Here is a 25,614-nt window from a genome sequence, read left to right as displayed (position 1 = left end):
GCTGATGAAAGCTCAGAGCTGGCGGGCCACCTAGGCCTGAAAACAAGGAGAGGGTGGGCAACCCGCTAGGAGAGAGGGGGTAGCGGCGCTCCTCGAGGCATGCTAGTGAAGTAGAAAGAATACTGAATGAGGTGTAGGATGGGGCGGGTCTCATGTTTGGATTTGTCAACAAACTGAAGCCCCTTCCCTCTGGTCCCTGTCCAGCTTCTTTTCTATAAAATGAGGGGATTGAACTTCACTAAATCTCAGATCCTCACCAGCACTAGAGTGGTTTAAGAGAGGAGTCTCCTAAGCGTGAGTCCCACTGTCCGACCTTGCCCTTTGCCTCTCCTGCCTCATTTCTCCATTCATCTGTATATTCATATGCCATCACCACGAAGAAACTTGAAACTTCTCAACTCACCTAGTACTTTGTACTGCTCATGGTTTTGTTCAAGCTGATCTCTGAGCCTGAAAAATTCTCCCCACCCATTTTTTCAGGGTCCTTCTTTTATAAAGACTTTTCCATTTTCCCCCAATCAGAATTAATTGTTCCTTCCTCTTTGCTCCAAGAGCATTGTTTTAATCTTTATTACAGACTGATTGCCTTCTTCTTTGCATTTTAGTTATCACATAGGTCTGAAAGTGCTTTTGGGGTGGTAGAGACCCTGTAATGTTCATATCTGTAGTTCCAGAACCTTGCACATGGAAGGTACTCAATAAATATTGGTTAACCGAATGCTGGGGTTTAAGTGGCTTTGGTGATGCCTAGGCAAAATCTTATTCATTCACAACCCACTAAACCACCAAAAGGTCGGTGGTTGGAACCCACCAGCTGCTCCGTGGGAGAAAGATGTGAAACAGTTAGGCCTAATTAAGAGAAAGAAAGGCACTTGCCTAGCGGGAAATGGGACCCTTAGATGGGCCCAGATTAGACACACACATCCTCTCCCTAGGAGAAAGTAGAGTGTGGGAGCTGACTCCCCAACGAGCTGAACTAACCAGACCAAAGTAAAAAAAAGAAAAATTTTATAAGTAGGCATCCTGGAATTACTGGAAACTAAGCCCTTCTCTGGTAGCCCCCGGGCAAGGCTCCCCAGAGCCAGGCAGCAAGTCTGCTGTCTCTCCTGGCTCAGAGGGCTCCCCTTCCTCATGTCCAAGTTCCTCAGGCAGCTGGCAGAGACAACGGAGGGACTGGGGGATGCAGGAACATAGTTTTTGGATGGGGAGAGGAAGCCCATACTCTTGAACAGCCTTCTCTCTGAACATCTGAGGCATCCAAGCCTCTTGGTCAGCAAAAGGAGTTGGAAGTCCATGACCTAGGCCTCTCTCAAGCCGTGTGCCTGCAAAATAGAGGTTGGTCAGGCCATTGTCCAAACCAAGGAGTATTGACTTCCTGGCCACTCCCTAATCGCTATGGCCTGGTATCAACTTACCAGAAATGGTGTTCTCTAGGAGGAAGCCCAAGAGTCCAGCCAGGAAGATGGGCTCTGTCAGCAGCGAACGCAATAATACATCCAAGGAGCTCCAGCCTACAGGGGCCAGACAGGAGGGGAACTCTGATCCTATCCAAGGCTAGAGACTCTTATCCTTCCAGGCCTAAACCTAAGCCTTGGACTAAGGACAGTTCTTTCTGAATTGTCATTCTATTCTCCCCCATTTGACCCTCTACTCTCCACTTCCCACACCCACACCCTCCACACAAGATCCTTGCAGAACATCATATCTTCTGAGCATCACACATCCCCCAGACATGCTTTGAGCACCAGGCTTCCTTTCTCTGGCAACTTTGGTATTAAAAACCCCGACCTTATCTCCCACTTCTTACCTTCTGTGCTCTAGCCTGGGTTTCTTGACCTCATTACTACTAACATTTTGGACTGGATAATTCTTTGTTGAGGATCCCTGGTGGCACAGTGATTAAAGCACTTGGCTGCTAACTGAAAGGTTGGTGGTTCAAACCCACCAGCCACTCCATGGGAGAAAGATATGGCAGTCTGCTTCTATAAAGATTTACAGCATTGGAAACCCTATAGGGTGGTTCTACTCTATCCTATAGGGTCACTATGAGTCAGAATCCATGGCAATGGGTAATTCTTTGTGGTCTGTCCTGTGCATAGCAGGATGTTTAGCAGCATCCCTGGCCTTTACCCACTAGATGCCAGTAACACCCACCCATCCTAGCCCCATTTGTGGTGGTCAGAAATGTCTCCAGACATTGCCAAATGTCCCCTGGGAGGCAAAATCACACCTAAGTTGAGAACCATTGCTCTAGACAAACCAAGCCATTTGTTGCTCCCAGGGCATGCCCTATGACTTCCTATTTCTATGGCGCTGTTTATGATGGTCCCTCCATCAGGATGATCTTGGTCCCAATTCAAGACCAGCTGAATGTTACTTTCTCCATGAAATGTACCTGGATCCTCTCCAACAGAAACCATCTCTTTCACCATCGAGCACCACAACTCTTTATCTGAAACTTTCTTGTTTTTTTCCTACATATCTTATCTTTTTTACTAGACTGTAACACCTGTAGGCATCTTTGTATCCCAAGAGGCTAACATAAACCAAAAAAAAACTAAACCCATTGCCATCGAGTCAACTCTGATTCATAGCAACCCTATAGGGTAGAGCATAAACTGCCCCACAGTGTTTTCAAGGCTGTAAATCTTTATGGAAGCACACTGCCACATTTTTCTCCCATGGAGCAACTGGTGGGTTCAAATCACCAAGCTCTCAGTTAGCAGCCAAGCACTTAACCACTGTGACACCAAAGCTAACATGGTACTCAATAAATGTTAAATAAATGGATGAACTGTTTATACCAAAGCCCAGAGAAGAGTGTGAGGCCAGGAGTCCAGAAAGCCTGAAGCCTCAGGCCCTTGGCTTTCCCACTCCTGAGCAATTCCTCTTCCCCTCTTCACTCCTCCCACCTGTGATGAGGAGGACGGGGGTTTCCCGAAGCCATCTTGGCAGCAGCAAGGCCATGAAAATAGAGAAGCCAACTATGAAGACATTCCGCCCAGAGTCAATGTCAGCCAGGTGGAAGCTGGAGAATCCAGTAGACAGAACCACAGCCTGGGTCACCCCCAGAACCCCACCTGTGTTGTATGGAAGAAATCCAGGGGGTCAGGAGAGGACTGGCACAGCAGGGGGTAGTACAGAGCTGGGAAGGTGTTGGGAGAGGGGAGAGACAATCAAAAGGCTTGTTTCTGTTTCTACAAGAAGCCCAGTCAAGAGGCCAACATGCTGGGCTGAGAAAATGAAGGCAGCTGACACATACACATATCAGTTATCCAGGGGGGGATATTCAGAAAGCAAGGGTGCCAGCCGTAAGAAACTGGTTGGTCCATACTGGTGGGTATGGGCTCCATACCAGCTCTGCTGATACATCCACTCACCAAGCACAAAAAGCGGGATGGTGGTGAGGAGCTGGGCCAGCCTGGGGGAGAGTCCGAGCGCCATGCAGAGCAGCCCCACCAAGTAGGCAACTCGCCGAGATCCAGCCTAGTGAAGAAGAGACACTAGAAAACACAGCTACCTCTTCCAACTCTTCCTAGATCTTCACCTGACCAGCTCATTCTCATCATTTGGATCCCAACTTAAATGTTCACTCCCCCAAGAAGCACCCCTGACCCTTAAATTGAAACGTGCCTCCTTTACTCAGCCACTATCTCACTACCCTGCTTTGTTGTCTTAATAGCACTATAGCTCTCTGAAATTTTTTGTTTTAATTTTCTGCCTCTCCTTCTATGAAGTCCTCCAAGAGGGCAGGGACTTTGTCTGACTGTTCTTCTCTGGAACCCTAGCTCTGGTACGATGTCTGATGCATAGAAGGAGTTCAGTAATGGTTTCGGGTCTTCCCCATACTCCCAGCCCTGTGTACCACTCTTAGACATCTCTCTAAATGAGACAGCTAGTATGAAGTGCCTAACAGAGTGGTGGGCACAGCTGGCTATCAGTGCGAGTTCCCTTCCCTTGCACCTCCAGCCCCCCCTTCATCCTGGGTCCGAGGACCATACCTGGGTAAGGCTCAACGTGCCCACATTGGGGAAGCTGGATGCGGTGCCCATGGGACTCCCCAGTAGCCCAGCCAGCACACTGCCCAGACCCTCCAGGCTCAGCCCTCGACTGCAGGCATGCGGAGGCGGTGAAGGCAGATGCAGAAGCCGGCCACACAGTGCGTAGCAGCTCAGGGAACTGGTGGAGGCTGCCAGCGCCATGGAAATGCCTGCAGCCAGAGCCCTGGGCGTCAGCAAGGGCCAGTCCCACTCACCTGAGAAGAAGGAAAGAACTGCTTTGGAGCCAAACTCAAGTCTGAAGACAATGTCTTGGGATCAAACAACTGAATTCTTAGGATAAAGGTCCAACTCCTTGGTCTACAAGATCTGCTTTGGTCTGACACTTACCCCTCTCTCCAGTCTCATCTCCCAGCACACTCCACCTCGCATCCTTCACTCCAGATGCGCTGGCCTTGTTTCAGGCTCTTGTACTTGCTGTGTTCTTTTCCACCACAGGGCCTTTGCATGTGCTGTTTTTGCAGCCTAAAATGTTCTTCTCTCCTGCTTTCATCCAGTTATCTCCTACTCATCTTTCACGTTTCAGCTCAATGATAACTGCTCAAGAATACCTTTCCTGACCTCCCTGACCAAGTCAAATTCTCCCATCATAAGCTCTCATCACACAAATGTACCATCCCTTTGTTACACTTACCATACTTGCAATTTTACATTTACTTGGGTGACTAATTAGTATCATTCCCCAATAGGCTGTAAGCTCCATGAGGGCAGGTAGTGTCATCATTGTGTCCCCTATCACATGCCTGATACATAGTCAGCACTTAACAGACCTTTATTAAATTAACAAATGAACAAATTTCATATACAATGCCTCAAAAGCAAACTTTATACGTAGGTCACCAAGTCACATACCTATAGCAGCAGATAAACATAAATGTAAAAATGGGGTAAGAAATATCAATACGTAGTGGGGGGTCTCTGGAAACTATAGATTTTTTAAATTGCTGACCCAAATAAAATACCTGGAGTAAGGGGCTGGAATTACCCCTTAGATTGGCAATGCCCCTCTTCTATGTATTTTTTTATTGTAATAAACATTTCAACAATCTTTACATGTGCAGTTCAGTGACATTAGTTATATTCATCATGTTGTTCAACCATCACCCTTACCTGTTCCTAAATTATACCATCACGTTTATCAGAAGCTCAGTCTCCCCTTCCTATATATTTTGAGAAGACACAGAATTTAACTCAGAAAAGAAACCCATTAAATCCTGAATTCAAATAAACACCTGTATGTGAGTAACAGGATGGAGGACTAGAAAACCTACCTGGGTGAGGTAGCCAAAACCAAGGTGCCTCCATGGGGACAGACAGCTCCAGGGGGATAGTGCTGAGACCCAGAAGAGCAGAGATGATCCACACACAGGCCACAGGGATCAGCACCTGAGAGGCAAAGGGAGACAATAGAACTTATCCCCCAGAATCTTCTGAGCCAGACTTGGAGGGATAGACAGAAGTCAAAAGGTAGGGGGCCAAGGGGGCCTTCCATGCCAGCCCTGCTAACCTTGATTGCCCCCTCCCAGGTCCCCACATACCGAGAGGAGCCGGAAGGCAGGGATGTGAGCACAAGTTGGAGAGGCTGAAGCTAGCCTCCAAGGGCATGGTGGTAACCGGCAGGAACCCAGGTGCTGAGAACAGACCACCATGAGCAAGATAAGCCTAGGACAGAGAAGGAGCTTTAGGAACAAGATGAAGCAGCATCCTGAGGGGTGTTAATGGAAGTGGAGTGGGTAGAGTACCATAAAAGGGGGTCCCAGAGAAGGAAACCCCTACAGAAGAGGGGCACCTTGGGGGACAGCGGGAGACAGAGTGAAAGTCAGGGAGACAAGATGAATCAAGGGAAAGTCTTGGATTCAAAATCCAACATGTCTTGTCTGCTCAGATGGCTGGTGAATCTGACAGGGCCAGCAGCTCCACCTTCCCCCAGTTCCACACACCCCACTGGTCACCATCCCACACCTCTCAGGACTCACGTACAGGAAGGCCAGGCCCCAGTGAACGGAACAGAACAGGGCCACCTCCCTGTGGGCAGACAACCCTGCCACAACTAGGCCAGGGGCCAGAACCAGGGGCCCACAGTGGGAGAACAAGCGGCCAGGGCCCCCCAACAGCCCCAGTGTGCCCTGCAGCAGCCCGGATACCACCACTGCTCCGGACACCTGGGGGAGTGGAGGAGAGGACATTCTGCTCAATCAGGTTAACTTCAGCCTAGACCTCCTAACTAATGCCAGGGACAGGTCCCTCCCTCGACTCCTTCCCCCAGAGCATCTCAGTCCCTGCATAATGGAAACAAGAGCCTCCCAATCCCCCACCTTAGCTATCCTGCTCCCCAGGAACTCACCTCTCGGAGAGAAGTGTTCCCGAGCTCCAGGCCTTGACAGTCAGGCCCCTGACACAGGCGCAGCATGAGGGAGGCTGGGAAAGGTATGGGGCACAGAGAGGAGAAAGGTGAGTGAGATAGAGCCCCATGGCTCTACATTCCTAGCTGGTGCCTGGCCCAGCTCCAAGGCCCCTGCAGTGTCTAGAAGTCCCACCATTGCCCAGTCTCAATCCTGCCCCCATCTCACCTATATGTTCAGATTAACACCCAACCCACCCTCACCCCGTGCCTTTGCTCTGTGCTCACAGTTTCCAGGTGTCTGGGTGGCCATAGGTAGCTTCTGACTGGTCAGCACCAGAGCAGGGATAAGGAACTCCAAGGATGGGGCCTGGACAAGAGGCAGCCTGTAGGAACAGCAGCAGCTCTGGCAGGTCTGGCCAGCCAACAGGACTCCCCCAGTCTCTCCTACCCTTCAGGAACCCAGCCCCCCTCTCTCCAGGGAGGTTCCTTCACCTGCTGCCCATCCAACTTTGCAAGGCAGTAGACACACCACTCGAAAAGAGACTGGAGGCCAGGAGCTGAGCATAGGAGTAAGAGAGTCCTCCTGGGGGCAGACTGCGGAGGAGGAGCAGGTGGGAGACACAGAGCAGAGAAGCTAGGACGATGATATGCTGCAGGGGGAGGAATGGGGTGGGGTGGTCCTCAGACACACAACTCTCCCAGGAAATAACCATTTCCAGAGGGTCGCTCATGCCAGACCTGCCCCCCAACCAAACACCCCTTTGGCCAGTACTAACTCCTGCACCTCTGCCTCCTACCTGTAGAGCCAGAAGACAGCTCAGGCCCCAGGGAGGAGGACCACCCAGAGAGGCCCAAGAAGGGGACGAGGGACTCTGGGGAGCAGGTGACGATGGCTGGAGAGCCAAGGCATCCTGGAAGCCCACGGATTGAAGTTGGTTGGGACGTGTGGGTGATCGGCTCATGCCGCCCTGGCCTCTGTCTTGTCTTGGCTTCCCTGGGCCAGAGTTAAGTAGAGAGCAAGAGGTTTGAATTTGGGTGGAGTTAGCTGCCTGCAGCGGGGGAGGAGGTGGGGCTATCAGCGAAGCGGAGCGAAGGGATGAGGGATTTGGAGCAGGACAGGGCCCTTTCACCTTTGCCCAGCTCTTGTGCAACCTCCATCACCCATTAACTGGGGAACCAAGTTCTGGACCCCTCCCCCAAGAATCTCCATCCAGATCCCCTACTCCTAGGCTGGGCTCTGGCAAGTAGGATGGGAGGGTGAGGAGACTGACTGAAATAACCTGGGGAGATTTTGTAGACTGTATTCTCCTCTCAGCACCATTTAGAGCCATCACTATTGCATCTGCCATTCTCAGCCTTTTCAGAACCAAACTCCCTTGACTGCCTCAAAATGAAACTCAAGAATAATATATACCCAATATTACACATAATGACCACAACCACCACTCCATACAATGTTCTCAAATAAAGGAGAAACAAAGGGAAAGTAATTTATAATAAAATATTTTTCAAAAGCTAAAAGTGTGGGCACAACTAAACCAGAAGACAAGGTAGTCCAATCCCCACAGCCAAGTGTAGAACCACTATGAATGTGGTAACTATAAATGCCAGTGGAAACCTGTGTTTTATTGGCCACCGAGTTATCACAAGCAGTGTTTCCACTGGTAACGTGATTTTCTAAAACGATAAATTCTTGGTGCAGTGCAGAAAAAACAAAGTACCATTTTCTCTTAATTTAGGTGTAGATGCATTTCTGGAAAACTGAGTCTTTTTCAAAATGTGCATAAAGCTATTTCTTGTTTACATGTAAAAAGGAAGACAGTTCTGGGTTCAGATAAATACAAATAAGTTTTTCGTATACATGATACCCAGCAGGTCATTCGAAAGTTGTCCTGGGAATTCCTTATAGTGACCGAAGGACCTCTCAAGGGAGATGCCTGGCATCGCAGGACGTCTAGCACCCAACCACAATGGGCTTGGTTTTTGGTTTTAGCACCCTGCCCAGGCCAACTGAACGCCAGTAGCATCCCCTCAAACCCTTGTGGCAATCAAAATGATACCCCATCAATTTCCAAGATGCCCCCTAGGGGGCAGTACCCCTCCTGCCGTGGATCATCTTAAACCCCAGTTGATTTTGACTGATAGTGACCTTGTAGGACAGAGTAGAACTGCCCCATAGGGTTTCCAAGGAGCAGCTGGTGGATTCAAACGTTTTGGTTAGCAGCCACAGCTCTTAACCACTGCGCCTCCAGGGCTCCAACTTTAGCAGTTCCAAATAGCCTTCAGTCCAATGCCCAGGAAAACTGTTTTCCTTCTTCCACTGATAACTCAGCCTTAGAATTCTCTTAACATTGCAGACTACTACGGCACACCATGCCAGCGAGGAAGTCAGGATAGAGAGAAGTGTGTCTTGGGGATTGCCCTCAAGGAGCTCTCAGAGCTCTGATGATATACACCTCTTTGGCCCCTCTCCAGGTGTGCTTCAGGATCACATCTGAAGGGCCAATCCCAGGCATGATAGTCACCACCTGTACCCATGGCATCTCAAGGTGAGCAATCCTGGGGCCCCAAGGTGCTGGCAGCAGGGACAGGTGATGTTTGGAATATGAGCCAGCAACTAACAATAGGGAAATTCTGAAAAGGGGCTCAGAGAAAACAATTTGCATGATGGGATCAGAAGTGAGGAGGCTTAGAAGGCAGATCCTGCAAGGAAAAATCTTCAAAGTTTGCCCTAGAAGGAAGAGTCCAGGCCATGCAATTGAAACCGTTTATTGAAACCTCAGTTCTATAAAAGCGTGAAAAACCCAGATACAAAGCAGCGGCCAGAGAGGCCTGTGAAGAGAATACCAAGAAAGGGAAGCCTAAGAACAGGGCACTAAAAGACGGTGGAAGACAAAAGGTCAAGGTTGGGGGTCCCAGCAGTCCGCAGCTCCATTAGACTGCACCTAAGGGATGGGCGTAGAAAGGATTTCCCACATCACCTAGCTTTCCTTCAGCAGCACCCACCTGGGCCCTATTAGTCCCTGGCTGTCCTGCCACAGAGACATCACACAGACCCAGGTTAACCTGTCCTTTCTTCCCTCACCCCACTTACCCCATCTCCCACCTTTACCCTCCCACCCCAGAGAATTCAAAAACAAAAGCCTATAAGAGCCCCAGGGAGGCAAAGAATCAGGGGCTTCTCCTCTGTTGATCTGTGACACAGCCCAGGTCAGTGAGCTGAAGCTTTCCCTCGCACTATCACTGCCACAGCCAAGCAGCTAGCCACTGAGGTCTGGGACAGTGAATGGCCTTCTGTCATCTGCCACACAACCCCTTCAGCTCCATCACCAGGAGGACAAGGGACCAGCCAAGGACCCAGAGAGGTAGAGAAGATCTAAATCAAGCTTGGCTCCTCCAGGTTCTCAGGAACTCCCAAGTCCTCTTACTGCATCCCTCGGAGCCCTGCCTAGCCTGGGAAAATGAAAGACTTGAGGCGGGCCAGCTCCATGATGCCGAAAAGGGAACATTGCTGGGGCTGGGGGAGTGGAGGGGGCATCGGGCTCCAAGACCAGGGGGGAGCCAGGCCATGAGTGTGGTACCAGGGGCTGGGAGGCCCAGTAGAGACCGTATGGTTGGTGTGGTGGCAGGCACGGCAGGCTGGGGAGTCTCTCCGAAGCTTCTGGCAAAGGGGGCAGTTGTGGAGAAGAGTGGGTGGGGCAGGAGGGTCTGGGGGAGGCAATGATGGGGGAGTCAGGGAGGCCAGAAGACTTCCCCAGAGTGAACGCAGCTCTGTGTCCTCTTCCAGGCAACTGGAGATGTTGGCAGGAGATGGTAAGCACTGTGGCACAGGAGAGGGTATGCAGGGTTCCAAGGGGCACCTGGAGGCCAGTCCAAGGTCAGGGGGGCCGGGTGGAGGGCTGCAAGACAGCCCCAAGGACTGGTGTATCACAGCCACTGATGTCACAGCTAGGGCCACACTGCTTACATATGCCATGGCTAACAGGCAGGACAACTGCAGGAGAGAGGGTAAAAAAGGTCAGCGCCCACATTCTTGGGAGGATATTCTCCCAAAACCTGCTTCTGACTATCTCTAACACACCCACCCCTCGTCTCTAGAAACATGTATTCAAGTTAGAGCTCTCTGTAGTCACTTACACCCCACCTTACCCAACTACTCCCAAGCTCCACCTAGTAGCTGTTCGGCATTTGCCTTATGTCATCCCACTCTACACATCAACCCTCTCAAGCCCTGTCACTCCTCACCTTTGCCAGCTGCTGGCAGAGGGAGCCCAGGGCCAGCTGCCAGGCTGGCTGCTCCAGCAGCACACACAGGTCTGTATAGGTATACCAGCCCCGCCGCCGCCCCTGCTGCTCAGCCACACTGGTGGAAGGAGAGAAAAGAGAGAGTCCACAACTCTCCTGCAGCTAGCCCAACAGCACCCTCATACCCTGGTGAAACCTTCGCAGGCCCTCAAAAAATAGCCGAAAATACTGGGGAGGAGCTTGTTAGATTTCTAGGCTATCTGCTGAACCAGAAACTGAGAGTAAGGTGCCAAGAATCTGTATTTTAAATAAGCTTCTCCTGCCCCCACCCTCCCAAAGGTGATTATGAAGAAGGCAGACAAGTTTGGGATCCACTACCTTGGGCAATTCTCTTCTTTGTCTCCTCCCTCCCCCCCCACCCCATTACACAGACCCTCATCTCTAGTTCCCATGACTTAGCCCTGAGCCCCCAAATTCCTCAAGCCCCATTTCCCAACTCCTAGAACCTACCAGCTCTCCAGCCAGCTCAGCACCTCTAAGATCTCCTGAGGGTCAGTGTACAGATGCCAATCCTGTAGGCAGAATGTGTAGGACTTGGATATGAACCAGTCATGTGAAAACAAGAGCAGCAACAACAACTATAACCACCACTGTGGCTGGCACTTAGTTGGCACTTACCATGTGCCAGACTTGGTTCCAAAGGCATTTATGTACTCACTCGTTTAATCACCACTTGTCTGGTTTCATATCATACCCTCCATTAAGGACAAAGAGAGAAAATAACCCTGAGCATGGTCTGTGCCCATGGGGAGCTCAAAGGGACAAAGTCTGGAAGGAAATAATCAGAAACCCGAAGATAAGCTCTGACTTGAAGAGTATACAAGTACTGTGAGGCCATGGAGGGACAGATAAAACCCTCCACTCCTGGCTTCACCACTCCAGGAACCTCCCAAGGCCATGGTTAAACTACAAGGGCTGGGAAGGAAAGATACAAGGAAGACAGGATAGGAAAAGGCAGAAAGAGAAATGAAGGAACAATGGCAAGCTGAGAGAGAAAAGACAAAGGGTGAAAGGAACGTAAAGATGGGCCAGGGAAACAAAGCAAGAGAGAGAGCAGCTACTCACCATGGCATTCAGGAAGCCCCTCTCCAGGGCATTGAGAGTAGGCACGGCCACACCTCCAGCAGCTCCCCACTCGTCATTGAAGACCTCCTCCTCCTCCCCTTCGTCATAGAGGTATTTACTGGCCACCATCTGAAGAGCAAGCAGAAGTGTCGTCAGGAGTGTTCACACCCAGCTCCTGGCTCACCAGGGAGATGAAGGAGAGGGGGCGTCTTACCATGGAGATTAGGAACAAGTCAGAGGATGACACATGCTGTAGATAGTCTGGGTTTCGGTGCCGGAGCCGCTCAATGTACACCAGAGCTAGCATCATTGCACACGGGGAGATGCATGCCTCCCTGGGTGGTGGAAAGAGTCAGTAATTAAACTCAAGGGGCTCTCAACTCCTGTAACTCTTATGATACTCATTTCTGTGTCTTTATATCTTCTCTTTACAGATAACCATTGCCCTCTCTTTAGGACCCAAACAATTTCGTATTGTCTCTCTCAATTTCGGGCTCACCGGGACACATGAGCTACATATTTCTTTTGGAGTCGGCGAATAGGGCTGGGGGCTGCCTTCTGGAGCAGTTCCACAGCAATGTCTGCAAGACAGAGAAGGAAAGCAGGGTGAACAGCCCCACTACCACACACCCTGATCCCCACTGGTAGCAGCAGAAGACCCAGATCTATATTTGCTGAGGCCTTGGGAACAGGACTACGGTAGCAAAATAGAGACCAAATTCTCCCACACTGAGACAAAAAGTCCTTTTCAAGTTTGGATTTCAGCTCCTTCCAGCAGGAAGGCTTATTTCCCATTCACCTGAAATTATTCAGGAAAAAAAAGTACCTTATTTATTCTGGAAATACACAATGGATATCCTTGAAAAACTAAAAGCTTCTGCTATTCAAATCAAGAGTGACATCGATTTCTGAGATACTTTTTTTTACTTATTTAGACTAAAAGAATATAAAACATAAACCAAGTTCTTGGACCAAGTACCAATGAACTGGCTGGGAAGAGGCAGTACAATTCGCCGAGTAAGCCTACAGTCATTCCGGCGACTGCTGACAACTCGGTTGTCATGTCTCTCACATGCCCCGACACACCACACGGCCTAACCTGCCACAGGGCTGGAGAGCTCCTCCAGGCTACAGTCGGCCTCCCAGTCCCAACCATAGTAGAGTCTCTTCCGCAGCCGCACGCTCAGCTTCTGGTGTCCCGGGAGGAACTGAAACAGGGCGGGAAGGTGGTGGAGGGTGAAGGGCAGGGAAGGGTATGACGGAGATCCTGGCTCGGGACTGGAAAGCGGGGTGGGGGGCGGCAGGCCCGCCGCACTGCCATTGGGGCCCCGCCCCACGCCGCCCCTAGTTCTTGGGTTCTTTGCCAATGTCAGCCTGGTCCACAGGGGGAGGAATATCTCCAACAACGGCTCCCCGGGAGAGGTCCTTCGAGAAGGGTTCCCCAGGCTGCTCACACCACCCCCATCCCTACCCGCGGTTCTCCTTCAGGGCCCAGGAGCCGGGGCCTCGAGTAGGCACAGCCCGAGCGGCGGCAGCCGGCTCCCGAACAGGACAGTCAGGCGAGCTCGCGGCTCTGCTCAGGCCCAAAGGGGAGCGCGCGGGTCCCGGCCCCCGCGCGCTCACCGTGAAGTCCTGGAAGCCGGAGAGGGAGAAGGTGCCTTCGTCGTCCAGTAGGAGCCCTGCCAGGTCCATCGCGCCGTCAGCCGCCGCGCTGCGAACGCGGAAGGCAGGAGGACCAGTCGTAAGGGGCCGGGAGCCGCCCCTGCTTTCAGTCCAGCAGCCCGCCCTCCTCCCTGCTGTGGGCCGCCGCCCTCGCCCCTGCAGCCCCCTCCTCTCGCGCGGGCGGCAGGCGGGGCCCAGGCGGCGGGCGGGCGCCTCTTCCTGTTCCGCCCCGGGCGGGGCGAGGGGCTCCAGGAGCCGGGAGTCCGGCGCAGCGCTCACCTCGCCGAGTGGAGGAGACCCGGCTGCGAAGCGCCGACTCGGTCTGTGCCGCGCGGCGCGTCTGTCCCGCGTTTACAAGCCGCGGGGAGTCGCCGGTGAGTCTGCGGCCGGCACTTCCTGCCGCACGGTCTGCCGAGCCGCCCCTCGCGATCGCCGGCTTCGCACTCCTGGGTTCACTGGAATCCCGGGCAAGCCACAGAGCCGAGCCCCAGCGTGTCCTCGCCCGAGAAACGGGGACAGTTCCTAGGGGACCGCGCCGCACTGAGGATGGACGAGGCCGGCCGTTTCGTACCAGTGTCACGTTAATGTGAATGAAGCAAGACACTAACAGCGAGTTTCCCCAATTGTTTTTTAGAAGGGGAGCTACACACACAGCAACATGCATTTAAAAATGTCCGAAAGGATGCCACAGGGAACTAACTGTGGGGGAACTGTGGACAAGGTGTGCGGCAAACTTTCCACTGTGTACGCGTTAGTATGCGTAGCTTGAAATTTTAGTAAACTTAATTATATACATACTTTGCAGGGTTATTTTAAGGATTAAAGGAAAGGAATATACAGCCCCTGGGACGTTGTAAATCTGTGTTATTAACATGTCCCCCCAACACTAAACTGCACCTAAACAAAGCTTTATTTTTAAAGTCGCACGTCCCTTCCCACTCCCAATCCCATGCTTAAGGAGAAGGAAGGAATTCCGACGCGTGGAGGCAGGAAAAAGGATTACAGAGAGAGCTGGAAGAGACAACTTTTCTGGGTAGGTGAATCTGTTCTCCGAGTCTGTCGAGTCACACGCTGGTGCTTGTTTATCCGCTGAGGGGAGAGAACAGGAACTGGGAGGACGAGTGTCGAGGGCTGAGTCGTGTGAGGGCCGCCGCCCAGCTCTGGGCAGAAGCCGCTGCTCCCCGGGATCCCGGGCGTCGAAAAGCCCACTTCCTGCCCCTCCGATCGGAACCACACGGGATACCGAGCCAGCCCCCGAGTCCCTAACTGCGCCGCCTGCGCAGGGAGAAGAAAAGCGGCTGGCGTGGGGAAAACACGGATACTGAGTCCGTCGGCCCGGCCGAGCGCACTGCCGAACCCCGGCCTCTGCTCACGCTTCGGCAGCCACAACACGCACCTGCGTAGACGCAGGGTCACCGACCGCCGGGCGGCGCGCAGGCGCCGGCCACCCTATCCCGGCGGTTAGGCCGCCTCACGTGACGGGCTCGTCGCCCCGCCGTCACGTGACGCCCTCCGCGGCCCCGGCGGCGCTCTCCGCGGCGTGCGCCCCCTTCCGCTTGACGCGCCCCCGGCGGCGGCCGCGCAGCCCTGGCTCCTCGCGGGCTCGGGCGGCGGCTGCGGCGGGGCCATGGCGAGCGGTGGTGGCGGCGGTAACGCCGGCGCGGGTGGGGGCCCGGGACTAGGCTCGAGCCTCGGCCTGGGCCTGAGCCTCGGCATGGGTGAGGCCAGCAGCGAGGCGGAGGAGGAGGCGGCCACGGCCGAGGCGGTGGGACGCCTGGCCAAAACGTTGTGGCTGCGGCTCCGCGGATGGGAGGCGGTGCTGGCGGCGGCGCAGCGGCTGCTGGTGTGGGAGAAGCCGCTGCACAGCCTGGTCACGGCAGCCGCGCTCAACGGCCTCTTCTGGTAACGGCCGCGGAGGAGGGGGCGGGGCCGGCTGCGCGGGAGAGCGGGGACGGGAGGGGGCCGGGAATACCATTCCGCTTTCTGGGGAGGTTGTCACAAGGCCCGGAGGGGGTGACTCATCCCCCCAGTTTTTAAAGACAGAAGCCCGCCTGGGCTGGCCCATTCCCTTATCTTTGGGTCGCAGAGTCAGGCCTGGAGGTTCCCGTTCCCTTATCGTTGGACGCTTTTCTGTCTTGCAACGATGCATGTGGAGCCTCTTGCCTCCACCCACCCGCTGAGGTGCCTGTCTTTCCCTAAGGTTGCTGTCTTCATCTTCCCTCCGGCCCATCTTCCTACTCAGCATCTCGCTTTTGGCCTATTTTCTGCTGGATCTCTGGCAGCCTCGCTTCCTCCGTGATGTCCCAGGTGAGTGTTTTATTCATTCATTCAGCAAGCACCTATTGTGCACTTAGCTTGTGCCTGACCCCACTGGATGGGGAATATGCAGCAGGCCACCTGCCTCACAGGCACCATCCCCATTGCAGTAAGGAAATAAGGAATTACTTCTTTTCCAAAATCCACGTTGCTCTTGGTATAGTGGTTTAGATTGAGGACTTTGCAGCCAGATTGCCTGGGTTCCATTCTCTGCTCTGCCACTTACTACATATGTGATCTTGTATAAGTCACTCAGTTGCTCTTTGTCTCAGTTTACCCATTTGTAAAACAGGGGTGATAGATCCTACTTTGTAGGAAGTTGAGGGTTAAATGAGTTAATGCATACACATTGTATGTTTGTAATAATCTTTTACACGTAATGGGTATTATATAAGTGTTAACTTTCGTTTACTTTCTTGTTAGCTATATATTTATTTAACAGGCATTTTGGAGTGGCTAGGTGCCAGGTACGTGTGTGAGTTGTTTGGGGGCATAAATATGAATAAGATGTGGTTTCTCTACTTGAAAAGGGTAAAGTCTAAAAAAGAAGACGGATGTACAAACAATAATAATGTAGTACTTCCTGTGGTTAACATCTGAAGAAAGTGCTCTGGCACTCAAAGGAGAGGCAACTAATTCTGCCTCAGGGAGTATCTCCCAGGACTCTTCAGACTCAATAATTCGTCCCCCTCTTCTCCCTATAGCATCATCCCCAGAAGAGCCACACTCTGACAGGTGAGTGCGGGTCACCTCTTGAAGACAAATGCCCGGATCCTGTCTTACTTGTTGGTTCCAGTGTCACATAGAGCAGGGCAGTACTGCAGCTTCTGCAGGCACAGACCCCAGTTTAGTGAATGGACCGGTAACAAGCCAGCAAGTTTGCTTGGTTATAGGTGCATGTGTGGGTATTGGCGTACCTGCTCCTTTTGGGGCAGAGGGCTTGGTGCTGTGGGCTTTGCTACCAGGACCAGGACAGCCAACTGTTGGGAGGCGGGGTTTTCCACTTTCTTAGAATGAAGACCTCATTGGCATGCTCAGAGGGATTTGAGTGCCTAGAAAGTTGGTGTCTGAGGCCTCCAGGGGTCATGTCATGTCTCCCCAGTGAGGGTGCGGGGTCAGGCGCCCGGCCGCACCTGCTGAGTGTGCCCGAGTTGTGCAGATACCTGGCTGAGAGCTGGCTCACCTTCCAGATTCACCTGCAGGAGCTGCTGCAGTACAAGAGGCAGAATCCAGCTCAGGTAACCTCCCCCACGCTATATAAGAGTTCCCTGCTCTTGGGGGAGATGGGGGGAGTGGATAGAAGTGATAGGAATTTTTGGCTGGAGACCCTGAAGGAGGAGGCCTGGCTGCCTCCTTGAGGCCACATTCACAGCAATGGTACAGGAGGTGGGGTCACCCTAGGGAATAAGCTTCTGGTGTTCTGACACTACTTCCTGTTAAGGCAGAACAGTCCCAGTTACAGCTGTTCAGTGGTGTTAACTGCAGACTTCCTGAATTGGTGGTCTTGGGCATCCTCTTAAGTAGACTGGGATCACAGGGTTTCTAGAGGGAAGGCCTATCCTTCCACCAGCTGTGTCACACTTCCTTACCAGATGAGTGGGGCACATGCCTCAGCCCACTGCTCTTAGACTGTGTTCTCTTTTGCAGTTCTGTGCTCGAGTCTGCTCTGGCTGTGCTGTGTTGGCTGTGCTGGGACACTATGTTCCAGGGATTATGATTTCCTATATTGTCCGTGAGTAAAATCTAGTTCTTCTCCTTCCCAAAGTCCTCTCCTTGTCTTCTTGCCCTGGTCTGACCCAGAGGGAGGACTGTGCTCTCTCTCTGCTCAGTTACCTGCTAACAGAGGACTCTAGGGATGCCGTAGCATTAGTAACGGGAAGAGTCATCTGGGGAGGGGGCCAGTGGATGTGGAGGGAAGAGACTGGTACAGCCTGGGAAACAGGATTTGTCTTCCTTCTGCCCTTCCTGCCTAGAGGCCAGTCGAATAAGAGATCTCAGGGTGTTGGTGTAGGGTGTGCTGAGTACTCTCTAATCCATAGTGCTGAGTATCCTGCTGTGGCCCCTGGTGGTTTATCATGAGCTGATCCAGAGAATGTACACACGCCTGGAGCCCCTGCTCATGCAGCTGGACTACAGCATGAAGGCAGAAGCGGACGCCCTGCATCACAAACATGACAAGAGGAGTAAGGGGCTCCCTTACCTCAGAAGGGCCAAAGTGGGGGAGGGCCTTGGCTTATAGCTTGTGAAATGCCCTGGAGTTTAGATATTCTCCTGCATCCCCATCTCTGCCCATGTTGGTCACTGCCCTGCTGCACTTGCTTTCTCTAGAGCGGCAGGGGAAGAGCGGACCCCCAGGAGTTGATGAGCCACTGGCAGAGACTGAGAGTGAAAGCGAGGCAGAACTGGCTGGCTTCTCCCCAGTGGTGAGGCCCAGGGAGATGGAGGTGGCACGTGGAAAGCTAGGGAAGGATCTTTCTGTTTTAGAGCAGCCATCTCTCAAGGGGGTAGGAGGTAGAGATCAGGAGGTGGGAGTTAAGGGGCTCCCAGAAAATTGATTTTTTTATCCCAGCACCTGTCGTGTTCCATATTGGCTCTCCTGCAGGTGGATGTGAAGAAGACAGCACTGGCCTTGGCCATTACGGACTCAGAGCTGTCAGATGAAGAGGCTTCTATCTTGGAGAGCGGTGGCTTCTCTGTATCCCGGGCCACAACTCCGCAACTGACTGATGTCTCTGAGGGTATGGGGAGCCCTGTGCCCCTTCTGGTCTTCCTGTTCCCTGTCATAGGACATTGGTTGTACTGTCTGCTTCCCATAAACATTCTCTCTGGGGAACTGGCCCTCTAGTTCTACTCCAGCTCATGAATGACCTTAACGTCAGGGCCTGGCCCAGCAGTCCATATCTGGGGTTCTCATTCTTGAGCTCATTGGCCTGTTATGGCCAATCAGAATGGCAGGCCCATTCCTTACCCTTTGTTCTCTGCACAGATTTGGACCAGCAGAGCCTGCCAAGTGAGCCAGAGGAGGCCCTGAGCCGGGAGCTGGGGGAGGGTGAGGAGGCAGAGCTGGCCCCTCCCGAAGAGCTGCTGGGCCCCCCTCAGGCCCTCTCAAGGCAGACCCTGGACTCAGAGGAGGAAGATGGGCCAGCCAAGGAAACCTTGCTGCGGTTCTCCTCTCCCCTTCACTTTGTGAACACGCACTTCAATGGGGCAGGATCCCCCACGGATGGAGTGAAGTGCCCCCCAGGGGTACCAGTGGAGACGCTGAGCCCGGAGGCAGTGACTGGTGACCTGACCACTCTGTCCAGCACCCTGTCACCCCCACTTTGCCTTGCTGAAAGTGACCCAGTCTCTTCCCCCTCCTTGCTCCCACCTCTCCCCCAGGACTCACCCCAGCTCCTGCCTGCCCCCGAGGAAGAAGATACACTTACCACTGAGGACTTTGAGTTGCTGGATCAGGGGGAGCTGGAGCAGCTGGATGCAGAGCTGGGGCTGGGGCCAGAGACACCCCCAAAGCCCCCTGATGCTCCACCCCTGGGGCCCGACACCCTATCTCTGGTACAGTCAGACCAAGAGGTTCAGGCCGGGGCAGAACCTTGAGCCACAGGGGCGGGAGCTGCAGGTGCAGTAGGGCTTCCTGGCTAGGGGTGTTGCTGTTTCTTCCTTTCCCTACTACCCGGAAGGGGCAATGAGAGGGGAAGCTGGCTGTTCCTGGGCAGCCAGTCTACCTTCTCCCTGCCTGCCCGCCTGCTGTCTGAGGCCTGGTGCAGTACCTGGGCCTGGGATCGGTTTTAAGTCTGTAAATAATTTTACATTTGGGTTAGTGGGTGAACAGAGCTAGGGAAGTCCTTCCTGTAGCCTGCACTTGCCTCCCTGCCTCACCTTTATTCTCATTCCACTGTGCCCCAAACCCTGGCAATCTGTCCCTTTCTTTTTTCCTCCTATCCTCAGGGACCTGTGCTGCTGTGCCCTCATGTCTCCCTTGGTTATTTAGTTCAGGCACTTTATTGTTTTTCTCTCCTGTCTCCTGCTCTTCTTTGCTTTATTTCCTTGCTGTGTCTCATCCTTAGCAGCTCAACACCCGCTCTTTCCCACCTCTTCCTTCCCAGCAAGCACTGGCTAAGCTTTAGGGAGGCTCCTGGTCTAGGAGGTAAAGACTAAACCTGGGGTGGTGGGTCAGCAGTAGTTGTGTCTGTAAGTCACTAGCCAGTATCACCTCCACTGCACCCTCGCCATAGTTCATCCTGTTCTCTGATGAAACAGGAGAGCAAGATCCTACCGCATGTGCACAGCACGGGGGCTGGTGAGCAGGAGTTCTGGTGGGGATGGGAGCCTTCGTCACTGTCCAAGGGAGGAATGAGGAGACCTACATCTATGGGCTGTGGGTGGTCCAAGTGTGATGGGACCCCCTACGGGGGTGAGGAAATAAGACAGTAACATCTGTGCAGGTGTTGACAGAAAAATAAAGTGTTGATTGGCTAGAACTGCTGCTGCCTGCCTGCCTGCCTCAGTGTAAGCTGAGCCCACGCCCTGTGCTTTGACCCCTCTCCCCTGACCTCCTTGTCGTAATCCTGGCTGTTTATTTCAAAACCCAAACCTGCTGCCATCAAGTCGGTTCCAACTCATACCAACCCAGTAGGACAGAGTAGAACTGCCCCATAAGGTTTCCAAGGCTGTAAATCTTACGGAAGCAGACTGCCACATCTTTCTCCTGTGGAATGGCTGGTGGGTTTGAACCACCAACTTTTGGTTTGGCAGCCAACCACTTAACTATTGCACTACCTGGGCTCCTCTACCTCGGTGTAAAAGGAAACCAAAAGAAAGGATTATGCAGACAATCCTAACTTCCCCTTAGCCATCTTCACAGTGTGATACATTTTGTGAGATTTAGCATGTGTGAATAAAGTGTATGCAGGAGGAAATTGCCTCGTCTTCCCAATCAGCAAGAATTTGGGATCTTAACAATTGTCTGCTACCATGTTTCCTATAGGCTTAACACTGTCTTAGGAAGTCCGCGCCCATCCACATACTAAGATTCAACTTGCTCAGCCTGGTTTATCTATACTGGGGGACCTATACCTGCATCAAAACTGGTTTCTGGCCGTGGAATACTAAAGAGAGTAGCTAACACTTACCGAAAGCATAATATGTGCTTGGCACTGTTTTATATGATTTATATGTAGTTACTCATGTTTTTTCCTTACAACTCCGTGAGATAGGACTACTATTAACTCCATTGTACAGACAGGTGAACTTCTGAAGGCCACAAACCTTAGTAAATGGTGGTGGGACCAGGATCCAAGCCTAAACAGTCTGGCTCCAGCAGACACTTGTGAACGGGTAAGCTCCTGCCCATTGATAAGGCACAAATCGGGGGACGCTCAAGGACTTGGGAGTAGAGAACCAATCTATACCTTGACTTTACAAAGGATGGGCTCTTGGCAGTCCTCCCTCTGGGAAAGGATAACATTAGTAAAGGCCCAGAACCAAGCAGATGGCCTCCTTTATGAGCTCATGTCCTCAGCCTCCAGTTGGAGGTGCCATATGGCAGTGCTACCTGTCTTTTTGAGGTTGACTTCTTTGTCACATCTCTCCTGAGTGCAAGAATTTTTCCTTGCCATTTGTTTCACGTCTGCCTGAGAGACAACCTTCTAGGGTTTATTGAAGTTCTGTCCTGCGCCACTGAAGGAACATGAACTTTTAGTCATCCAGAGATTTCAGAGAATGGCAAAACCAATTCTATCAACAAATAGGCAATTCAAAAAAACAGAATTAATCCATCAAAAAGACAAAGATTGCTATGTGACCCACCTTTAATCCACTACCATGTTAAGCCCAGAGTTTGAGGGTAGAGCCAGAAGCCTGTAGCTGGATCTGAACATTCAGAAGCTCGGAGCTCCTCCCATGAAGGTCCATTCTTGACATTTACCCTGCTCTACTACACGTCTGGCTGTGATTTTTTTCAGTATCAGGTGTCCTGGCCATTTAAAGGATAAGGGAAAGCTTTTCATATGAGTGAAAGGAAAATGAGCAGAAATGTGAAACCTACAATTAGGTTCAAAAAAATGAACTGTGGAAATACAGGGTGGGGGAGGAAGAGTTGGCTACCTGTGCATGTTGGGGTGGGTGAAGTGCATTTTAAGAAAAAATTCAAGCGGAGCTAGTGGCTGCTCATAAACTTAACGTAATTTTAGGCTGCATTAATAGAAATGGAGTCTTCCAAAACTAGGAAAATAATACCAGTAGTGTGCTGAGTGTGACTCGGAACTCTGTCAGAAGATGGCCTGCTATGCTCGTGAACAGATTGACAAATTGCAGTATGTCCAGGAAAGGGCCTCTAGAGATGAAGGCTGAGAGTCATCGTATGAAGAACCATTGAAGGAACTGGGAGTGTTTAAGAAGAAAAAGCTGAGTTGAGTCATGTCAGCTACCTTCAAACATTTGAAGAGTTGTCTGTTGGACTTCATAGAACAGAAATCTTTGGGTAGATTTTTACTAATAGTAGTGCTACACAGAATTTGGTTTTCTGGTCAAAGAATATTGTGAAACAAAGTCGTTTAAAATCATCTTTAAAAGCAGAAAGATCGAGGGTAGATATTCTCTTAAGAATCAATTCCATCATGTAGGGATAATATGTTTTCCTTTTAGTGTTCAACTAAAGCATTTTTGGACTTCTCTTCCTCCATCTGTTCCCTTAAGTGCTGGCATTTCCTTGAGTCTGCCGCTGGCTTGCTTTTCTTTGCATTCTGTTCCCGTACCTAGACAGTTTCTTGTATTCACCCATTTAGTTTCCACTCGTGTGGATGGAAACCCTGGTGGCGTAGTGGTTAAGTCCTACGGCTGCTAACCAAAAGGTTGGCAGTTTGAATCCACCAGGTGCTCCTTGGAAACTTTATGGGGCAGTTCTACTCTGTCCGATGGGGTTGCTGTGAGTTGGAATTGACTCAACGGCAATGGGGGCAATGGGTTTTGGTTTCATACATGAATAGGATCCCCAGGTGGCACAGTTAAGTGCTTGACTACTAGCCAAAAGGTTGGCGGTTCAAACCCACTTAGAAGCACCTTGAAAGACAGGCCTGGCAACCTGTTCCAAAAGGTCAAAGCCTTGAAAACCCTATGGAGCAGTTCTACACTGCACACAGGGGTCTCCATGAATTGAAATTGACTCCATGGCAACTAACAACAACATAATGCGGATGTCTTAACCCCTTTCCCAGAACTTCCAACTAGGCATCTCCACTTGAGTATCCCACGGGTACCTTCTGCTCATTGTGTCAGAAATCCTATTTCCACTCTACTCCACCCCCTGCATCAATCCCCAAATAACAGGCTCTTTCTGTATTTTTCATCTCACTTGCTGGCACCACCAACTACACAGGCCTACTTCTCCCTCACCCCATACCCAATCACCAATTGCTGCCAATTTGGTATCGTATTTCTTGACTCTTAGTTATCTGAGTGCTGCCATAACAGAAATACCACAAATGGTTGGCTTTAACAAAGAGAAGTTTATTTTCTCACAGTCTAGTACGCTAAAAGTCCAAATTCAAGGCATCAGGTCCAGGTGAAGACTTTCTCTGTCAGCTCTGGAGGAAGGTCCTTGTCCTCAATCTCCCTCTGGTCAAGGAGCTTCTCAGGTGCAGGGACCTTGTGTCCAAGGGACGCGCTCTGCTCTGGGTGCTGCTTTCTTGGTGGTATGAGGTCCCCAACTCTCTGCTTGCTTCTCTTTTATCTCTTAAGGGATAAAAGACCACACCCCAGGGAAACTCCCTTTACATTGGATCAGGGAGGTGACCTGAGTAAGGGTGGTGTTACAGTCCCACCCTAATCCCCTTAACATAAAATTACTATCACAAAATGGAGGACAACCACACAATACTGGGAATCATGGCCTAACCAAGCTGATACACACATTTTTGGGGGGACATAATTCAATCCATGACAACTCTGTTGCCTCCATCATAGCCCTGATTTAACCCTCCTCTCACTTGGCCACTGCAACAGTTTCCCTGCCTCTACTCTTGTCCCTTATCCCAAATTCACACCCAACAAGACGGCTGTTGTTAGGTGCCATTGAATCAATTTTGTCTTATAGCGACCCCAGGTAACAGAGTGGAACCATTCTTTTCCCAGTTTTACAGAGGAGGAAATTGAGGTTTAGTGAGGTAAAATGGCATGCCCAAAGTCACACAGCTGATTGAGATTAGTATAAATGAGGTATTTAAAAAAAGGCCAAGCCCATTACCTTCTAGTCTGTTGCAACTCATAGCGACCCTATAGGACAGAGTAGAACCACCCCATAGAGTTTCCAAGGAAAGATTTGTTTGTTTTGAAAGTGTTGTTGCATCCTACAGACTTCAAGAAGAGGAAAAAAAATGTCAAGAGACAAAATGAACTTCTCTTGCAAGAGTAATTTATTCTAGACTCTTTAAACAAGCAGAAGTAGGAACAGGATAATATTAAAAATTGATACAATTCTCTCCATTAGAATATCGATCTATATTCAGTGAAATTAAAGAAGATGGATACAAACAGGAATGCCCCCTTTAAACAAAAACTAGAGCTTGCTAGAAATTAAAAAAAATAAAATCACATTCATGCAGAAAAAGAACCTCCCCCCTACCAAAAAGTTCAAAAAAGATCTCCTCAAAGTTATTAAACAAGACATGAGATTATTTGAACAAGAAAGACAGAGAATGTCATGGATTGAATTGTGTCCCCCCGAAAATGTGTATCAACTTGGTTAGGCCATGTGTGGTTGTCGTCCATTTTGTGATTTTAATTTTGTGTTAAGAGGATTAGGGTGGGATTGTACACCACCCTTACTCAGGTCACCTCCCTGATTCAATGTAAAGGGAGTTTCCCTGGGGTGTGGCCTGTACCACCTTTTATCTCTGAAAATATAAGAGGAAAGGGAAGCAAGCAGAGAGTTGGGGACCTCACACCACCAGGAAAGCAGCACCAGGAGCAGAGCCCGTCCTTTGGGCACGAGGTCCCCATGCCTTAGAAGCTCCTTGGCCAGGGGAAATGTGAGGACAAGGACCTTCCACCAGAGCTGACAGAGACAGAAAGCCTCCCCCTGGAACTGACACCCTGAATTTGAACTTGTAACCTACTAGACTGTGAGAAAATAATCTTCTCCTTGTTAAAGCCATCCACTTGTAGTATTTCTGTTATGGCAGCACTAGATGACTGAAAAAGAGGGCAATGTTTTAAATTAGATTATGCCTATCTCCTTAGCATTCTCCTGAAGTATTATACCAGAAAGAGCTTTTTCAGTAGTATAGAACTTGCCCAAGAAATACACCTGCAACTCAACAGTGACACCACTGATGTACCTTAAGAAACCACTTTTTTAAAAAGAGAAAATGATTTCATTTTCAATGATTTCTGAGTATATTTTTCATTTTCATTGGTGTTTAGCTTTTTACTTTGAAATGATACCTTATTGATTTTATCTTCTAGTAATTTGTATTAAAAGAATGGACTGTATACTTAATCTTTACATTTTTATAAGCTTATTTTTTATATTTTGTTGTTGGCTGCTGTTGAGTTGGCGACCTCAAGCACAATGAAACAATGCTGCCCAGTTTCCTGCCATCCTCATGATGGGTTAGAGAGCAGACCATTGTGATCCATAGGGTTTTCATTGGGCTGATTGTCAGAAGTAGACTGTCTTCCTAATACATCTTAGTACTAGTTCAGCATCACAGCAACACACAAGCCTCTGCTGACAGACAGGTGTTGGCTGCACATGAGCTCCACTGACCAGGAGCCAAACCCAGTTTTCGCACATGGAACTCTACCACTGACCCACCAGCGCCCTCTCCATATCTGAGCAGAGGCGCTTAAAGCCGACTGGAAGCT

General features: G+C 50.9%; 3 protein-coding genes across 5 annotated transcripts; 1 reads left to right on the top strand and 2 right to left on the bottom strand.

Moving 5' to 3' along the window:
• Positions 1-5: 5 nt before the first annotated feature.
• Positions 6-9,043, bottom strand: SLC23A3 (solute carrier family 23 member 3). Its single transcript, XM_023541412.2, has 11 exons — positions 6,895-9,043; positions 6,664-6,785; positions 6,403-6,476; positions 6,039-6,220; positions 5,597-5,720; positions 5,330-5,444; positions 4,002-4,255; positions 3,381-3,486; positions 2,913-3,080; positions 1,416-1,511; positions 6-1,322 (listed from the first exon to the last, which is right to left on the bottom strand). The coding sequence occupies exons 1-11, from the start codon at positions 7,362-7,364 to the stop codon at positions 1,030-1,032; spliced, it is 2,004 nt and encodes a 667-aa protein (XP_023397180.2). The 5' UTR covers positions 7,365-9,043; the 3' UTR covers positions 6-1,029.
• Positions 9,044-9,157: 114 nt separating this feature from the next.
• CNPPD1 (cyclin Pas1/PHO80 domain containing 1) lies at positions 9,158-14,333 on the bottom strand. 2 transcript variants are annotated; one of them, XM_023541396.2, is made up of 9 exons: positions 13,714-14,333; positions 13,396-13,483; positions 12,872-12,980; positions 12,272-12,353; positions 11,987-12,107; positions 11,773-11,901; positions 11,158-11,240; positions 10,648-10,765; positions 9,158-10,396 (listed from the first exon to the last, which is right to left on the bottom strand). In XM_023541396.2, the coding sequence occupies exons 2-9, from the start codon at positions 13,462-13,464 to the stop codon at positions 9,851-9,853; spliced, it is 1,257 nt and encodes a 418-aa protein (XP_023397164.1). In that variant the 5' UTR covers positions 13,465-13,483; positions 13,714-14,333; the 3' UTR covers positions 9,158-9,850. The 2 variants fall into 2 exon arrangements, with proteins under 2 accessions (XP_023397164.1, XP_003406104.1); XM_003406056.4 differs by lacking the exon at positions 13,714-14,333 and having other exon boundaries at positions 11,158-11,219; positions 13,396-13,578.
• Positions 14,334-14,365: 32 nt separating this feature from the next.
• RETREG2 (reticulophagy regulator family member 2) lies at positions 14,366-20,231 on the top strand. 2 transcript variants are annotated; one of them, XM_064286662.1, is made up of 9 exons: positions 14,366-14,467; positions 15,635-15,741; positions 16,455-16,485; positions 16,853-16,988; positions 17,398-17,482; positions 17,790-17,933; positions 18,079-18,173; positions 18,353-18,488; positions 18,737-20,231. In XM_064286662.1, exons 5-9 carry the CDS (start codon positions 17,464-17,466, stop codon positions 19,345-19,347), a joined length of 1,005 nt encoding a protein of 334 aa, XP_064142732.1. In that variant the 5' UTR covers positions 14,366-14,467; positions 15,635-15,741; positions 16,455-16,485; positions 16,853-16,988; positions 17,398-17,463; the 3' UTR covers positions 19,348-20,231. The 2 variants fall into 2 exon arrangements, with proteins under 2 accessions (XP_064142732.1, XP_003406103.1); XM_003406055.4 differs by lacking the exon at positions 14,366-14,467 and adding an exon at positions 15,047-15,336.
• The last annotated feature ends 5,383 nt before the right edge of the window (positions 20,232-25,614 follow it).

This window comes from Loxodonta africana, chromosome 6 (assembly GCF_030014295.1).
Source record: "Loxodonta africana isolate mLoxAfr1 chromosome 6, mLoxAfr1.hap2, whole genome shotgun sequence".
Lineage (NCBI taxonomy): Eukaryota > Metazoa > Chordata > Mammalia > Proboscidea > Elephantidae > Loxodonta > Loxodonta africana.
This window is presented reverse-complemented; position numbering and strand designations above follow the sequence as displayed.

Excerpts from the sequence above, each read along its gene's own strand:
- SLC23A3 (XM_023541412.2), bottom strand. The coding sequence starts at position 7,364 with ATGAGCCGATCACCCACACGTCCCAACCAACTTCAATCCGTGGGCTTC. Across the intron at positions 6,221-6,402 it reads GGAACACTTCTCTCCGAGAG|GTGTCCGGAGCAGTGGTGGT; the intron begins GTGAGTTCCTGG and ends CCACTCCCCCAG. Across the intron at positions 5,721-6,038 it reads CACTGGGGCCTGGCCTTCCT|GCTTATCTTGCTCATGGTGG; the intron begins GTACGTGAGTCC and ends TCTCTGTCCTAG.
- CNPPD1 (XM_023541396.2), bottom strand. The coding sequence starts at position 13,464 with ATGGACCTGGCAGGGCTCCTACTGGACGACGAAGGCACCTTCTCCCTC. Across the intron at positions 12,981-13,395 it reads CCGGCTTCCAGGACTTCACG|TTCCTCCCGGGACACCAGAA; the intron begins GTGAGCGCGCGG and ends GCCCTGTTTCAG. Across the intron at positions 12,108-12,271 it reads TATGTAGCTCATGTGTCCCG|GGAGGCATGCATCTCCCCGT; the intron begins GTGAGCCCGAAA and ends TCCACCACCCAG.
- RETREG2 (XM_003406055.4), top strand. The coding sequence starts at position 15,062 with ATGGCGAGCGGTGGTGGCGGCGGTAACGCCGGCGCGGGTGGGGGCCCG. Across the intron at positions 17,483-17,789 it reads TATGATTTCCTATATTGTCC|TGCTGAGTATCCTGCTGTGG; the intron begins GTGAGTAAAATC and ends TCTAATCCATAG. Across the intron at positions 18,174-18,352 it reads TGGCTGGCTTCTCCCCAGTG|GTGGATGTGAAGAAGACAGC; the intron begins GTGAGGCCCAGG and ends GCTCTCCTGCAG.